The sequence below is a fragment of the Atractosteus spatula genome, chromosome 28 (assembly GCF_055471065.1).
Source record: "Atractosteus spatula isolate fAtrSpa1 chromosome 28, fAtrSpa1.hap1, whole genome shotgun sequence".
In the NCBI taxonomy this organism is placed as follows: domain Eukaryota; kingdom Metazoa; phylum Chordata; class Actinopteri; order Semionotiformes; family Lepisosteidae; genus Atractosteus; species Atractosteus spatula.
In genome coordinates this window covers 5,702,543-5,720,255 of record NC_142733.1, presented here as the reverse complement: position 1 = coordinate 5,720,255, position 17,713 = coordinate 5,702,543, and the positions used below count along the sequence as shown (strand labels likewise).

At 46.8% G+C, this 17,713-nt stretch overlaps 1 protein-coding gene across 2 annotated transcripts in view; it reads left to right on the top strand.

The window, feature by feature from the left end:
• LOC148813839 (insulin receptor-like) overlaps nt 1–17,713 on the top strand; it is a 107,475-nt gene that overhangs the window by 21,111 nt on the left and 68,651 nt on the right. For both annotated transcript variants that reach the window (XM_088907426.1, XM_088907425.1), the window contains exon 2: nt 9,460–10,008. In XM_088907426.1, the coding sequence (XP_088763552.1) occupies nt 9,460–10,008 (549 nt within the window). The remainder of the gene's footprint in view (nt 1–9,459; nt 10,009–17,713) is intronic.

Sequence of the window (17,713 nt, the reverse complement as noted above, 5' to 3'; positions counted from 1 at the left end):
CTCCTTTAAAATGCCAAGAGCAGGACAGAAGTATGAGGCAATCTGTAGCATCTGAAGGTGTTGGTGCCTCCTCCAGTCTCTGGCTCTGGCTGTTCTCTCCGGCTCAAGGCAGCTTGCAGCCTGTTTCCCACCCCACAGAAAAGCAGGTCAGAGACCACAGTGGGCCTTCTCATTGTTCACCTAAGGGCAGGAATTCAGCAGGCCAACCGCTGCTGAATGTGCGAGAGGGTAAAATCACATTTGTCATTTCTAGACTGTTTTCGCACACTTGTACTTTTTTTTTTCCATGCATTTTTTAAGGAGCATTTCATTGCACCCACTGTCTGGAATTAGTTACCTGCTTCCCCTGTTTTTTTTTTTCCGTATGTGCTAGCTTCTTGCTGCACTTTGTTATTGAAGGAGTTTTCTCTCCAGCTTGGGTTTTATTTTAACCAGGGGTGGGACATGGCACAGATGTGGGTTGTTCTCAGTCTGTGTTTTCAGCACTGTTCCTCTGTGCGCGTGTGCTGCGTTTCAGGCTCTGGCAGGGAAGAATTCTCAGAAAAGCTCAGAAATTATTGCAAGGAAGGCAGAAAGGAATGAGCTGGCAAGTGATGCAATATCAGTGCCATATTAAAGAGGGAGAAGCAGAAATGTTTATTTGCACCTTTTTAGTTTTATACGGAGTCTGATGTTTGTACATTATGGTGAAGTACTCTGGGGATTATGGTGCAGGCAGCAAGGAGTATTAAATCTGATTTTAATTGGGGAAAACATGTATTTTTTTTGCAATTGAAATTTGAAATGTCAGTGAGCAAGGGGAATACTGCTTTTATTCTTTGGTTTCCTAAACAAACGTGTGCTTCTTGATGTACTTTTTTGGCAAATAATGGGAAGTTTCTTCCTTGCCCCTCCCCATTAATGTCGTCGGAAATCCAGGGGGCAGATGCACATTGGTTTTCTGTGTCAGCCCCCTGCCTACAGTGAGTAACTGCATGCAAAAGGGAGCTCTTTTTATGGATGAAGGGTGTACAAGTCAGTGTCGTGCTGTCAGTGTTGTGTAGCTGAGTTTCCGCTGATGGAGAAATGAAACCAGCATCACTCCTGTGATTTAATTTAGGTTGTCTCTTGGCTGAGGATCTGACAGTGAAGTCCTTGAATGTTGCTTTTTTATTGGAGCTTCAATCTGGAATATTTGGCAGGTGTCCTGTATCCGATTACTGTACTAATTATAAATAGGCTTTCCAGTGGTTTTGAATGGGAGGCTGAGTCAATGTCAAAGTGTTTGGTAACTGATGGATCTTTTTTTTTTAATTCAACGGCACTTCTTAGATGCTGCTTAAGTTTCATTAACGTAACTGAAAACCGAAGGCTAGAAATGTTTTGTGGCCTGCATTCTACACTCCAGAAAAGTAACACGTTTAATTTTAAATAACTACTGGATTTTTAGCTAACTTGATTGCAAATGGAAGTTGTCTCAACCTCTTGCCCCACTTTTAATAATGCATTGTATTTACATTATTTTAAACAGCCCTTGGATTAGTTTGTAATTGATTGTAGTTTGCTGCATTGTTTACTATGCCCCAAGAGTGCTTCTGAGAATTACTAATTGCAATGCGTTCCTAATTCGTTGTTTCTGGAACGTAGACTGTGCTGTATCATTATATAGAATCGGTTTTCCGACCGCCTGTTTGTTTACAAACCTCACTTCTGTTTGCCGGTCAGCTCAGCTCTTCTTTTGCATGAAAGAACCTGTGTGGTCTCGCCCAGATTGAGCTGCAAGAAGAACCGGACAGCTTGAACTCGGCCATCAAAAAGCCAATTATGATCCTTAGGACATCTCATTTGCACTCAGGTTCAGTTTCATGGATATATGATGTGCTGCTACTGACCGCCCCCTCAGCCAGCTTCCTGGATCCCTCTCACGAGCTCCAGCACCGCACTGCTTCCAGTTTTCGAGTGCCTGTTACCGGTGGTTCTGACCGTGTTACATTCTGAATCGGGAATGCGATGCTAAAAATAGTGTTCCAGCTGAAAACGCTTGCTGTTTGCCGAAGGTGGGGCGTTTGCTGGACAGGACTGCAGACGGGGCTGTCTGTGGGCTCGGGCTGACTGGGGGTGGCCTGGTCTTTGGTCTCTGAGAGCAGTTGTACCCCCCAACTGCTAGATGAACCAACTGCTTAGGCTGTAAAGGTGGGCAAATTACAGCAGGAATAAATCGGGTCTTGTCCTTCTTGTGGGTGTTTATAGCTAAGCCCAGGATGGGCACCTGTGCTTGCACTGGACTCTTCTCGTTGCTTCTTTGTCTTCCCCTCCTCCTCCTCCTCGTCTTTCCTCCTGCTTCCCCTTCTCCGTTTTTCTCCTCCTTTCCTTGTTTTCCTCCTCCACCTCCCTTTCCCCCCTCGACTCCCCGATATGGAAATGCCCTCGCTCCTGAAAAGACTCGCGCTGCGGCTCGGGTTACACTGGGATTCCCATTCATGCATGTGATCTCCAACTGCCTTGGAAGCTCTTACGTGTTGCTCGGTGGGTGTGTGTGTGTGTGGGCGGGCGGTCATGTTACTTCAGAAATGTCCCGTTAATTTATAAGTGCCTGCGTGTAAGGCTCATTGTTTTAAAGTTGAAGCCCCCCTCCCCCCCACTCGCCTCCTGCATCACCAGCACACTGACACTTGCCTGTGTTAAATAAAGACGTTAGTTTTGCTGTACCCTCCGAAGGCCACCCTTTCACAGTGACTTTTAGAAAGCCGGCTACCCTGTGTGATTTAATTTCCCCTGCAAAGATTTTGTCTTTTCTTGCTGCTGCAGGTAGGTGTGGAGTTTGAAACAACGGTTTGCGCTGTGAATGCATGGCATCTGTGTGGAGATCAGCGTGGCTGTTGGTGCTTCAGTACTGATCACAATGCAGAAAAGTCTAGCATTCATTCAGCTGCGAGAGGCCAAGGACTTTGTTTTCAGCCACAAAAGAGAAAATGTCCTGTTTATGGCTAGTAAGAATGATTCAGCCAGTCCCTCCCCAGCAGTGAAGAACACCTAATTAAATTCCAGTCAGCATCAGTGTGTGAATATTAAATTAACTCACCCCTGTGAGACGGCTCTGTCCTTGGGCTTAAGCGCAAATGTCCCTGCCTGCGCTTGTTTGCAAACTTCTGCAGGCGTAAAGTTACGGAACTGGCCTTCTGTTTACAGAAGTCATTTAAAATTAAAACAAATCCACTAAGGAACATCGTGCTGAATAATTGCTGCAGGTCATGTTGACACCGAATGCAGCAGGCTGTCCGAAACAACATCCCAGAAAAGCCAGTTCAGTATCCTGTGTGGAAATGGCTCAGTTAACTGGCAAGCGGTTTGTGCTCAATGCTGCTCAGTCCGATTCCAGGAGTTTTTCCCCCTATAAAAAGATCCTTCTATTTCTGGGTCTGAGAGGCTATATACAGGGAGCAGACGGTACGTAGAGTGCACCCAGGTTTGATGTGTAAAAATAGGACCGTATTTTTCATAGAAATTTATGATCAGGATAAGGTTTCTCTGTAAGAAAATGCAACCAATGTAATTTTAAATTGTTCACTTCACTAGAGTTTTCAACGAAGCTAGGCGGTTTTCCTAACTGCATAGAAACCACTTTTCATCTGATAATGCTAAGCAAGGCATTTAGGTTCTGTTTCTCGGAAGTTACCCAATCCCGAATTAGGAAGGAAATGATATTGGACCTGATTACCATGTACAGTCCTTCGTCTGTTACAAGACGACCGCTTAACCAAGGGCACTGTGCTAAGGCAGTGCTTTTGCCAGCTGATTCTTTTGCACTAGTAATGTCTGTTCATCCCTAGAGCAAAACCCCACCATGCATGGACCTTTTCCCAGCTTATTGAGTTAGAGAGTTATGTTGATTTTATGTTCTTCAGAACATCATTTACACGAGAGAGGAGGCCCTTCAGTGTATTTTGCCCATTTGGTAGTTACAAGCTTATTGATCAGAGGATCTCAATCCAGCGCTCTCTTGAAAGAATGGGTTCTTTATGAGCTCAGTGTCCAATTTAAAATCAGCCTAATTGCCATTAGTATGATTGTGATTACCGCTGGGCAGCATGGTGGAGCAGCGGTTAGCATTGCTGCCTTGCAGAGCTGGGGCCTTGGGTCCGATTCCAGAGCTGGAATGCAGTCTGCGTGGAGTTTGTGTGCTCTCCCTGTGAGGGGCTGACGTCCTGTCCAGGGTGTAGCCTGCCTTGAGCCTGTTGCTTTTCTGCCCCCCCCCCCCCCCCCCACATTCCTGAATTTAAAGAAACGGGATAGAAAATGGGCGATCGGATGATTGCCCATCCCAATCAGGGATGGGGGTGGGGTGATGGTGAGGGTTTTGGAAAGTTTACAGCTTCTGAACTGAAGGACAAGACACAGAATGTCACTGACAGCTCAGTTTTAGCTGTTACTGATCGCTGTGTTTCCGAGTCTTCATCTGGATGGCTGCTGTGGGAGGGGGATGTCACGGCAGGTTTGGAGCAAGGCCGCCAAGCACGTTCTTAAATTCTATTTTCCCAGCCTGAGAGACAACCCTCCCGTTTTCTATGGAATCTCGTCTGCGAAACCGTGCAAAAGCTGGAGTTAAATGCAGTGCTCTGACCCTTTCGTTTTTTCCTCTTGACCTGGGTAATGTAATTCCCCAGCCAGACTTGCCAGATTCTGGAAGGAATTTGCTTTGATTAGAAAACACTTCAGGTTCCACAAAGCAAAGCTCAGTCGCTCAGCCCACGTTGCATGTGTGGTGTAATTTTGGCTCTGAAATCAATGTTTTGGAATAGAGGAGGCTTTTGTTTTTGATTAATTAAACACAGCTGTACAAAGGGCAGCAGGTGTGTGCTTTCGATCCATTATGTTGCTTGGGGTGGCTTTTTTTTATTTAACCGGTGGCGATTCCATGGCAAGGTGTGTTTTTCTTACATTATCTGGGAGAAGTTTTGCTTCTAACAGTTAACCAGATTGCAGCGACAGGCCCCTTAATTCAGGCCAGCGTTAGCTATCTGCTGAGCGAAAACAAGCTTCAGTTTTGGTTTCATTGTCTTTTATGAGCTATTCTTGGCTCTCGGTGCTGTTTTTAGAGGCTTAATACTCTGAGTAGCACTTCTCCTTGGCTGGTGAGTGCAGCCTGTTCGACTCTGTCCCCCAGGGCATCTCAATGCAGCGCGCAATGCAGAGGTTTGGAGCGTCAGCTCTTGTGTCTGTGGGGGAGTGGGGGGGGCAGGCTGGGAAGTTGGGGACCCAAGAGAAAATAGGATGGGGGGGGCATATGACCCCTTCTAGTGTAGCTTCTTGGCTGCGATTTGCATAAATCTGGAGGTCAGGTAATAAGCCAGCGCTCTCTGAACTTCAAGCCAATTCCTCTTCTGAATCATTGAACATGATAGGCTGCTGCTCGGCCAGTGAGTGTAGATGGTGGGGCTTGGTGCCAGAGAGCACAGAGCAATGACAGAGCTGTCTAGGGAGGTCCTCCATAGGCCAGCTCCACAGGATGGGTGACTCTTGCCTCAGGTGGTCTCCCTTTATACTGGCAGGAGTTCCCCCTTTCAAGCAGTCGCTCTCAGTGACCTGCAGCTCTGACTGGTTTCAGTTGTCATTTCTCAGAACTCGACTGAAGAAGTAAATCCAGGAATTAAAGAATCTCTTGATTGTAGAGCTTGAATTAAGTGGTTAGGGGCTGGAGGGGGGTGATTTCAGAAAAGGCAGATTGTGCATACCCAGAGTGGGTATCCCTCTGAAGTGTGCCTCTAGCTCTAAAGCTAGCTGATAGATCCTGTTCTACCTGGGCTCCTCAAACACAATGTGCAGTTCTGCAGCAATGCAATATGAACCATGTGTGGCAGGATTAGATGTTGGCTGAACATAAATGTTCTTTGCTGAAATATTAATATGTAGGCTGACGAATGTAATGTCATTACATTGTATTTTTGTTTTCCATTTTCAAGAACTTTTCCTACCCTAAATAATTTCACTAGTTTAAAATAACTCAAATATATGCAGAAATCAAAATGCAGCATTGATGCTTAAATTATATGCATTATTAATATGTAGTAGCCAGGGTATCGGCTTCATCAACAGGAATGGGCAGCTTGTTCCAGATCCCTACAACCCTTTGTGTATAGAAGCGGCTCCTTCTCAGGTTTCAAAGCACATCCCTGCCATTTCCCCTTGTCATCTGGTTTGTGTTTCACCATTGTTCCAGGACTTGCCTGTTGGTTTGATGTTGTCAATACCTTTGAGGGTTTCGAATTCTCCGATTTGTCCCCTAACAGTCTGTTCTGCTTGTGGCTAAAGAGGTTCAGGGTTTTGATGCAAGTTGGAGCTAGAATGGAGACTGGAGTTTTTCTATGCAATGTGCAAAAGAACATTTTAAAGTTTTAAAGTATCTAACTTACTTGGTTTCATTACGATATTTTGTGTATTTCAGGAGCACACACGCTCAGATTTCTTGCTGTGGGTTGGCATGTGTGATTTAGCTGTTTTAAAGCAGACTGTCTCATGTGAAGGGAGTGAGCACCTCACACCAGCCAGATAGATTTGCTCGAGAAGGAAAGACAGCTTTTTTTCTTCCTTCCAGACTGTGTCTATGGTAACAGCTGAGCCTTGCTAGCCCATTTAATCAAATGTTTGGTTTCTGCCGACTTTGTACTATATGTTGCATTCTATTTCCTGTGTTTTTGTCTGGTGTCTAGTTGTAAAAACACACGTATGAAATTATGCTGCTGTGACCGTGAACTTTACACCTGCAGGAAGTGTTAGATTGGTTTGAGTTTTCATGGGAGGAGCAAAAAGTGATAAAGCTAGTGTTTTTTTTTTTGTTCTGTGAATTAAAAGCCCAGATATGCAGGATCATTGAAGTCAAATGAACACTGCATATGGCAAGGATCAATCTGTAAGATGTGACCACAGGGTAGTGTAGGAAGATTCATTTTTTCTGCTTCTCTCAACTGGCAAAGCGTCGTCATTTAGCTAATTCTGCAAAAAAGTGCTGATCAACAGTTAAACCTAAAGAGCAGCCAGAAGAATTTGCATTGATTAATCGCTTCACTCTGTGTCATTTTACACAGAAAATGGTCTGAATAATTTGTTCTTGCAAATCCAATGCACTTTGGCAGCTGGGGGTGGATATTTGTTTAAATATCTAGATTGGCGTTCTTTCCTGTCGATGCCGTTGATCTGAAAAGTCCGACCTGTTCCCTTTCGTGCGCGCGGCCCCCTGTCCTGGAGCAATCTCTGGTCTGTTCACACTTGCCACGGCTTGTTGCCATGGAGCAGTGTTGCCCTTTTATGTTGTTTACCCGAATAAGTCTTAAGGGGCTTGATGTAACCGTATATTTGTTTTTGTAATCCAAGGCCTCGTAATTGTGAGCAATATCGTAATACCGTAATAGTTGGCTTGCGACATCATCTCCACTGTTTGAACTGCAGCCGTTGCTCTATGCCGCTCCTGCTCTAGTTTAAACAAGGGCCGAGCAAGCCTGGTTACCGATGACCGCATACAGTACGTGAAGGTGGATGACAGGCAGATCTTGGGATGTTGCACAAACATCCCATCTGCCAAAGGCAGCGACAGACAAACATTTTCTCTTGTGTCCAAGTGGCTTTACGTCCTGCTTATGGGCTCAGTCTGCAGCTGAATTGATTTCTTGACCCAGGTAAGGTGTGCCCCAGCAAGTGGGCAGCGGTGTGGCGCGGCCAGTGAGGTTCTGGACTTGAGACCAGAAGGTTGTGGGTTCGAACCCCCCGGGTCTGATACTGCCGTTGTCCCCTTGAGCAAGGTACTTCACCCAGATGACTCCATTAAAAGATCTAGGTAAAACAGATTTGGTTGCAAATGAAGTTGCATTGGATTAAAATAGCAGCCAAATAAAATAAGGAGTTAGTTGTAGTTGAAAGTGCCGTTGGGTCAAGCTGTGTCCCTGCAGGAGGTGGAGGTGTTGTTTGTGCAGATTCAGAAATTCAGGATCATTGATTGCTGTAGTTGCACTGCGTTGCACATTGGAGACGGCTCAGTGTTGTGTTAGTGCTGGCAGAAGAATGCACCTGGGGAATTTGACTCTTCTTTCATAAGGCTTGATTTGTTTCACTATGAGACCGAAATCATATCTGAAAGTCCTAACGGGTTGGCGGTTTTAGTGAGCGATTGATAGGGTTAGAATAGGGCTGCCCTAACCTGACTTGTTTTTCAAGATGACCTTTCCTTGTATTAAGCCCTTCAATGGGCTTTTAGCTGGCTTAATTAGGCCCCGTTGTAGCACCTGAAAAGGCTGTGAATTTGAAGATGGCTTATTGAGTTATAAGTGACTTTGTTTCTAGCCATCAAAGAGTAAAGGATTTTTTTTTTCAATTAAGTAAATTAGTATTTCACAATTAAGGTTTTTGTAAATGGCTCAAAAAAGCAGAAGGCACTGCGTGGGGTGGTGGGGGGGACTGCTCACCCAGGGAGCTGCTGTCCGACAGGCTGAGAGCTCCGAGACTGCAGCTGCACAGGCAGAGCTTTGGCTGGTGGGGTTGTCTCCGTGCAGCGATGGCTGTTTCCTTAGAGACCGCACTGACCTGTCGGCTCCCGCCCGCAGGCATCACAGAATAATTCACTTTGGGGAAAGCGGCATTTACCATAAGCACAGAATTGCTGTAAACAGCACAGCCCTGCCGGGTTCGAATGAACAGTCTCAAGGTCTAGTGTCTGTTCTGTTACCTGCAGTATCAGCCTGTCGGTGTCTGTGATTTTACTCTGGCCATTATTACATTGCTTGACCTACATGTGCTGTCTAATTTCTTGCTGACAGAAAAGTCAAATGAAGTAGCGGGGCCTGTAGTTTTTCTTTTATAAATCGTGAACCTATTTCTCTTGGTTCCAATCAAAATAAAGAACCAATTGCAAAATGGATAATATATTTCTTAAACAAAACCCGAGTCACCACTGCTGTTTATTGGTGATCCATTGGCTGTAGCTAAGCCTGGCTGGTTTGCGTCCAGTATAAACTCTTCCCTCGATCACGCAGAGAGGCTCTTGTTCGGTCAGGGATCAGTACAGTTGATTGCTTGCTTGGGCAGCGGCGTGGAGGAATGACGTATTTCTTTACGCAAAATGTTTTTGCTAGAATGCCTCCTGGAGTCAGGTGTGATCAGCCGAGTATCTCTTTTCTAACAGTGGTGTACCCATAAGAGAATCCTAGAGTATGCTCAATTTATTGTTTGAGTACTGACAGACAAGCTTGTGTGCATAGGTCCATGTATGGCTTTTTTAACTCTGACCTCATATTTTACAAAATGCTTTATGGGTTTTCTCAAAGTTGAAAATGGAGAGAGCTTTGGAGGGGGGCGGGGTGGGGGGGTAAGATTTCTACAACTTGGAATGCTTTTAGGACTGTTTGATGTTTTTATCTAAAATAATTGAAGCCTGTCCAGCCCTGTGAAGGCAACAGATTTTTAACATGTTTTGGCTCCTTTTATTCTGCGCAGTTTGCAAGAGCATGGACATCCGCAACAACATCACCCACCTGCACGCCATCGAGAACTGCACGGTGATCGAGGGCCACCTGAAGATCCTGCTCATGTTCAAGACCAAGCCGGAGGACTTCCGGGGCCTCCGCTTCCCCAGGCTCACCATGATCACGGATTACCTGCTGCTGTTCCGCGTCTACGGCCTGGAGAGCCTGCGGGACCTCTTCCCCAACCTCACCGTGGTCCGCGGCACCAACCTCTTCTTCAACTACGCCCTGGTGCTCTTCGAGATGCTGCAGCTGAAGGAGATCGGCCTGCACAGCCTGATGAACGTCACCAGGGGCGCCGTGCGCATTGAGAAGAACCCAGACCTTTGCTACCTGTCCACCCTCGACTGGTCCAAGATCCTGGACTCCGTGGAGGACAACTACATCGTCTCCAACAAAGATGACCGCGAGTGCGGGGACGTGTGCCCGGGCACCGCCAAGGGGAAGACCAGCTGCCCGCAGACCATCTTCAATGGGCACTTCAGCGAGCGCTGCTGGACGCAGGACCACTGCCAGAGAAGTGAGTTGACCTGTTTCTTGTTCTTGTCCCCCCCCCCTGCCAGATGTTTGCTTTATTTACTTTAAGGCCCCCCCTGCACTATATAATGGGCAGATGGGTTTTTGAGGGTCAGTTCCTAGACAGCACTGTGCTGTTGGTGAGAAAAGAGGCCTTATGATTAGATTGAAATCTATACACGGAGAGCGCAAATGCTAATAAAATAATGTTTTTTGCTGGCATAGTCACTCCCAGCATCCTTTCTCTTAGACGAGCCCACTCTCTGGCTGTGTTTAATATACAGGGGCCACGGTGGGGTAGCAGCCAGCCCTGCTGGGGCTGGGGTTCCACTCTGGGCTCTGGTGCCTTCTGTGTGGAGTTTACACGCTCCTCTTGGTTCGTGTGGATTGTCACCGGGGCTTCCAGTCCTCTTGCACTTTCCCAGGACGTAGGTCTCTGAACACCACCTCCAGAGCACCTGGAGGAAACGTGGAGAGAACATACGAACTCCATGCGGACAGCACCCTAGGAGTTGAACCCAGGGCCCCAGCGCTGCCACCAGCTACACACCTGCTTCAATTTCCGAGTGTTAGGTTGAGTGTTGCGCATGCGTCTCTGATCCCCTTCAGCACATTGAGGGGCAGGGCTGTGCAGGGAGGCCGGGGGCAGAGCGGGGCAGCAGGGAGTGGCCTGGCCGAGTGCTGTCCTTCAGTCACAGAAGGGCAGGAGGCAGGTCCGACCCCCCCCGCCCCGCGTCATGTGATTAGCACTAGCTCAGTCAAGTGTTGTGTCCGAGCCGGTGCTCTCGCAGCAGAATGTGATGAAATGTTTCCCAGCCAGGGGAGGGAGGAGGCTATGCCAGTCCTCCGCTCTAGAAGAGGCTACTGAAGGGGGAAACTCTTCGCGGAGGGAACATGCATCCCCCCCTTTTTACTTCAAATCACGTTGCAAGACCACCTAAAGTTATTTGCAGACGTAAAAAAAACGGCCTCCTCGAGTCTAAATTTAGTCGAAAATCTTTACTACTTGCTGGAAGGAGTGAGCGTTCAGTGAATTTAGAAGCACAGTTGAGTTAAAAAGTGTTTATTACGCCTCTTCCGGACTTATGGTCGCAGCGCTTCCACTGCGCTGCATGTGTTAGGATGTATATATAAATGTCTGAACACAGATGTGCATGCATAAGCACGCTGATTTATTTTGAAGTAAATGTTTGTTGGAGTTTTTGTGGGTTTTTGGACCGACCACAAAAGCACTGTACCGCCGTGATTCCTCCAAATTACTAGCTTGCAGAACGAAGACAAATAGCAGCATGTTGAGCTCGTTATTGCATTTGGCTGCAGGTTAGCTCCCAGATGAAATGCTTTCTGAGATTGTCTCTGGTGTTTGTTTTTGGTTTCGCAGCGCTCTGGAAATAGCAGAGTTAGGGAAGGCGAGTCCTGTAATTTAGTTTCTTCAAGAGCCTCGAGGCCGGAGAGACCACTAAGTGCTGGACAATTAGGAAAACATCACTAAACCTGCGGAGCGGGATTGTCCGAAGGGATTTGTTTTGTTTTGGTTTTTGAGTCGTTCATTTTTCAGGACATCTTTTCAAAGATCAAAGTGGAAAAAGAAGAAAATGGCAACATCTGTATTGTTTGTAGTCGGCTGCAGTGCTGCTGAGGCTTGGGTTGTGTCAGGCTGATTTCCAGGTAGCACAATTTGTAGATCTGTCTGGTTTACTTAACTGGTACAAAGCTGTAGTTCTCTTGGGTTTTATGAGACTTGAGCCTTTGTGGCATTTCTGGTTGATTATATGGAAGTGGAAGATTCTTAGTTGGGTGTGCGCTAGTGTAATATTCTTGGTTACGAGGTTTGAAGTGGTGGGCAAATACCTTTTATAAACTATTAGGATGTGTGTGAGGGGTGGGATTTCCAGCACAGTCTTCAGGCACTTCTTAGGATTGGAACACGCGTGCATGGAAGTGTCTCTTTGGACAAATAAGAGAATATTGGACAAACTGGGCATACTTCAGTGTTTTTCCAGGAAGGTAAGCCAATAAATTAAATGCTCCAAAATTATGCCAGCTCTTGAACAAGAACTGTACTATCTCAATAAATGCTGCAAAGTCTTCATTTTTAAAAATTATGTACACTTCTTTGTGATGATTTTTTTATTAAAACCTGTTAGTGTGAAGTGTTGTAGTGGATGATATCTCATTTTAAATAGATGATCCCAATCATTAATATTTGTCCCTTTCAACACATCCTTAAAGCTAAAAGGTTGCTTCTTTTGTACTGTAAAATTGAAACCCATCTAGATTTAACTCTCTTCTTAAAAAACAAATTGCTTAAATTTCATTTGGCAATCTCCAAACCGTTGTTCCCGAGTTAAGAAGTAAAACTGAGTGAAAAGGACAGGATAATGCATAATGTCTGAGACTTACTGAAGTGGATATACGTTTCTCTTTGACTTTCACCTGCAAGCTTTTAAGTAACTCTAAAGCTTGAATGTTGAGCTGTTACTTTTATTCTGATTTATCACCCGTTGACGACCGAGACCCTACGCGCCAGAGCTGAATGTTCAAGTTTAATTCCAAAGTGTCTTTCCCATTAGGTTTGCTGTTGTTGCTTTCACCGGTGGGACTCTGTGTTAGCAGCCCTGTCACCGCGTTAGTTACTGCTCTGCGAGAGATGGTGGCTCTGTGGTTTGCAGGGAAATGGAGAGCACTCCACGGCTCTGAACTGACGCGCTGCTACATGACCTCATGAACCAGTCTCATAAAACTGAGGCAGGATGAGCCATAATGCGAGCCGAAGGGTGAAGAAGATGAATCCGAGTCCCCTTCCTCTCGTGGAGTTTGAGTAAGAAGAAGAAAACGGACTGATCTGATAAGAATTGGGCTTTCTCTCGCTGTAATGACTGCCAGATGGCTGTGGAAGCTGCATGACTTTGGTAGGGCATCGATTGGTGCGGTTGCCAAGAGAGGGCTCTGCTCAGCACATGCAGGGCTCACGGTGAGAGCAGGGGGATATCCGTGGGGGGGGGAGGGGGCTTAAACTGCATTCACACCTCCCCCTCTGAACGGCTCCTCCCTCCTTCCTCCCCTAGTCCATGCTGCCCACTCTGGATCGCGAAGTCGGGACATGGGGACTGTCAGCAGAACCAGAGAACTGTTTTAAAAATGTGGAAGAACCCCTCACAGAAACAGATTTCTTCTAAATACATAGGGAACAACCTTGGAATGACCTTTGGCTGTGATGTATTTAAGGACACTAAAAATCCACAGTAATATTTATTTTAATGCTTGTGGTGGGGCGTATTAGTGATTACTGAAATGTGTATCATTCAGATTGCCTGATTCTAATCATTTTGAACAATGGAATTGGCACTGTGCTTCATGCCTTTTCTTGCTTTGTTTAGCGGAAATCCCTGCCTAGTAGAGTGAACGGACAATAATCCAGGAAAAGCCAAGGGAGCGTGCACGCGGTTCCCTGGGATTGGTCCTTTTCAAGAGGTTTCCCACATCCTTGACAATGAGGGGAAAAATAAAAAAGGGGGTGAGAGTACAAGAACTTGATTCCCCCCCCCCCTTCAGGATCAGTAATGTCTTTCCTCTGGCACACCATGTGCTGTTATTGTGAAGTGGCCTTTGAGTGTGTAGACATCAGCTCTTGCGCAATGCCAAAGTTTTTCAGGTCAAAGTTCAGCTGCAGGAGGCTGTGCTTATTTTGCTGGCTTTAACTCTGTCTTCTCTGCCACACATTCCTAGGCATCTCTCAAAGTAAATGTGTTTTACTAGGAGTCTAGTCTTGGTGAAGAAAAATGCCAAGTATGTACTGTTACTGCTGTTTTTAGCCCGTTATGCTCTGTCTTAGTTTTGGGAACAGTTTTCATTCTCTGTTTTAAGTAGGAGAACAGTACAGTAGCTTTGACTCACTTGTGGATTGCTCTGCAGGGTTTCTCGCTCTTTTTAAGTGGCTTGTGTCTAATTTCAGTTCACCTTTGTTTTCTTCCTTGAATCCCAGGAAACATAAGCGATGATAATCCCCATCCCTTGAGCCACCAATCTGAACATCATGTTTACTGCAAAAAGAAAGTATGCCAACTCTCTCTCTTCAAGGTGCAAATGGCACTGAAAAATTTGGCATCGGGTGCATGCAGAATGTTAGTTTTCTTCCAGTGCCAAGAAACAACTGGCACTCGTGCACCAATGCATTTTGTGTAGACAACACGCCAGGGTCTGGCCACTAAGGAGAGAAGCTTGTTCACACATTTTCTTGGTTCTCCCAGGAATCCAGTTTGTGGTGGAACTCGCATTAGCGTGCAGGTTCTTGGGTCATACCCGACCAGCACAGCATGTCCAAAACAGCTTCCCGCTTCCTCTCGGGGCTGAAGTGAGCCGGGACAGGAGGCGAAAGGGCATGTGTGCTGGCGATATGGTTCACGGGACTTTCCAGGGCTGGGTCCCGAGGGGCCACCTCGACGTCTCCGCTGCGGTCATTGACATCGGCGCGCGCTTCCTCTTGAGGTCCGAGCCAGCCGATTTCTGGCCTTGTGCGCCAAGTGTTGGACTGTGGATTCGCTCCGTTTTCTTCCCGTTGTCAAGCAGGACGGTACGAGCGTAGATTTATGCGAGAGTCGCTGGACTGCGTGGCTGAGATACAATTGTATAGCTTCAGTCGCCCATTCCTCGCTCCTTGCTTCTCGCTGTAAATCTGCAAGGCAAGAGGGCTGGTGTTCTCTCTTCCTTCCCTGCTCTATTTTTATTCCCTGTAATTTACAGATGACATCTTCAGACTGTAGTTCAGCAGAAAACCAGGGAAATGCGTAGATCTGAAAGGGGGGCAGAAAACAATCCTCTTGGGCAGGTGTACCTTTTCTCTCAGGCTTTGCCCATCTCCATATCGCCAGCTTGTGCCCGCTTGGCCGCAGCTGCTTCACTGTCAGCCTTTTGCAGCAGTCAAGGCAGAAGAGGCTCAGCCCAGAACAGTTCAGGGAGCATCAAGCCTGTCAAGACGTTTGGCTGGAGAAATCTTATACCAGAAGCTGAGATTTTTTTTTTCCCCTCGCATTCAGAATGGTTTGATTCCACGTCAACTGGCGTGAATGTGGAAGACAAGTTCAAGACCGTCAACGAATATAGTCTTCAGCTTGGAACATAAGAACAGTTACAGATGAGAGGAGCACGTCCGACCCATCTAGTCCTTTTGGTAGTCAGTAGCTCGTTGGGCTGATGATCTCATTCAGCTCCATCTAAAAACAAGCCAAGAGTTCAGCTTCAACACCATGGCTCATGGCTGGAGATGAAGATCAGCCTCCTGTCCTGATTGGACTGGATTTATGCAGTCATTTCTAGAAAGTAGGCAGGGCGTCACCTTCCACAGCTTGTCTGGGTAGTATGTTCCGGGCTCCCGTAACCTGACGAGAGAGATGTGATTCGTGGTGAACAGGGTCATGTCTGGATGGCGATGCAGTGGAGCTCTGGGAATTTCTCTTGGATTTTTCTCTGCAGACCCTCCTCTGTGCCCCCTGCAGGATGAAATGTTCTGGGCTCAGGCTAATTGCATTGACAATTACTTGAACAATAGACGAATGGAGTTTCTGAAATAGCCTTCACTTGGAAAAATAGCACAATGCAAGTGTCTAAACCTGGAGCTGGAAACCAACAGAACCATTGTTAATGCACTAAAGAAAAAACAACTTTGCACATGGTGAAGTGTGGCAGGAGAGAGGAACTGCAGTCCTTAGGGCTCTAGAGGCTGCTTGCCTTCTGCTTCTTGACTAGTGATTGCAAAGCCAGGTACCCTTTTGGTCCTGACTCATTCTCTCCCTCTGCCCGCTGTGGTGCACGCTATCAAAATTTGTGTTGCTAGAGATGAAAAAACAACCCCTCCCCCCTTTCTCTCACCGATGCGCACCGAGTGTCTGGACAGAAACATGTTGTACCCTGCTAGACGCTTCTAGGAAAACAATCTTAAGCGCTGGGCTCAGGGGTTGAATTAATCCCGTTAATCAGAGTACACATTTCCATCCCCCTTGGTGTAAATCAGAACATTGGCTTCCCTCATCCCCGTTCTCTCAGGCAGGCACTTCACCTCTCAGCTCGAGTGCTGAGATGCATGATGCTCTCGATGCAAGGTGGTGAAAATGCCGCAACAAAAAACAGAGGCTGTGTGCACGTTTGGTGCCTTTGTTACGCCCCACGTTAGGGACGCACAAATCATAACAGTGAAAACCCAGGGCTGAAATCCAGCGTGCTAAAATCTGGCGTGTAACTAATTGCATGACCAGCAGAAGTTTATTTTTTTTTTTGCAATTTCAGAGTTTTAATTCCCCTGATCGGCCCTGAATGATCGTTCGTCTTTTAAAGGTTGCAAGGCTTTGGGTCAAAGGTTAGCTTCCAAATACAGAGCGTCGGTATGAATCTTCGCCCCTCCTGGATTTTCATCTAGCGGGTAGGAAACGGCAGACGTGCTCAGGTGATTAATAGTTGATGGAGACAGGGGAGCCTCAGAACTGAAGGACTGTTGAAAGCTGTGGCCCCGATCACCATAGGGTTGCATCAGGGACCCAGGTTCGACTTCTTTTGGAAAGCACATGTCTTAAGTTGCAAGTAGGCATTATTTCCTTATAAGAAGAAAAATATCAGTCCTTTCAGCACCTTGGGGATAGTCATGCTCTTAGCGAACACTTCTTTGGATTTGACAGGTATTGGCTGTACTAACAACATCCCTTCCAGTGGCTTTCTGGTCCTCAGCTCTTCATCTTCAAGATACTGGGAGCGGATACCCGTGACAGGATCATGCCATGCAGAGGCCTTGAGCTGGATGTCCGCAGGGGATTTCCTCACCTCCGGTATGAGCTATGGCAGGAATGACAGGAATTCTGAATGTGAGCAAGTGGACTTACTCTGGGATGAAGGTTCTCGTTTAGTGTCGGATCGCCTGTTGCTGAGGATTTTCATGGGCTCGTTTTTGTTCAGACTCTCCGTAACAGGATTTCAAAAGAACTTTTAAAAGCAGAAACATTAGTCATTTCATCTTGAGAGAAGTCCTGAGTAGATCAACCAGCAAATGGAATTCATGGCGTGCGTGGGTTGTGCTGTATGACCCGGACATTGCGGGTTCCAGTCCGGATCTTGTCTGGTTAGCAGACTGTAACAATGTTCCAGCAGCAATGCGGCATCGAGGTTTAGGTTATGGATTAGTCACCCAGTGACACCTGGATCCCCGAGATGTCCAGGGGGCCTGCAGGCTTGAGGGAACTGTACGTCGCTATGGAGCTTGTAGCATGGGAGGGCAGTGGTCAGTGGAGCAGGTCTGCACTTCCTCTGGGTAGTCTGGGTCTCTTATTCATTTTAATATTGTTGGCAAAATATAATGCAAAACGTTTCTTGAATGTCTTCTAGTGGGCTGCGCTGGAGAATTATTGCAAGAAAAGGTAAGCAGGAGGAAAAAACACTTGGGGCGGGGGGAAGCCTTTTTCATTCTGGCTTTAAGCCCCGACTATCAGCAGGTGATGTGCTCTCTCTGCCCCTGACAGCTGGCACTTGGTTATGCACATAGCCTGCCCTAGAGCTTCCCCATTCTTTGAGAGCAGCCTTGCTGCTGAAGGTGTGCCACTGCTCAGAAGCCCTCTCCCTTCCCCAGCATTCCCTCTAAATCCCTTCTGCAGCCCTCGGGAGACGCCGGAGTGGCCTGCTGACGTGGGAGGGTCAGCTACCTTTGATCCGCACTGCCTCGGCATAGC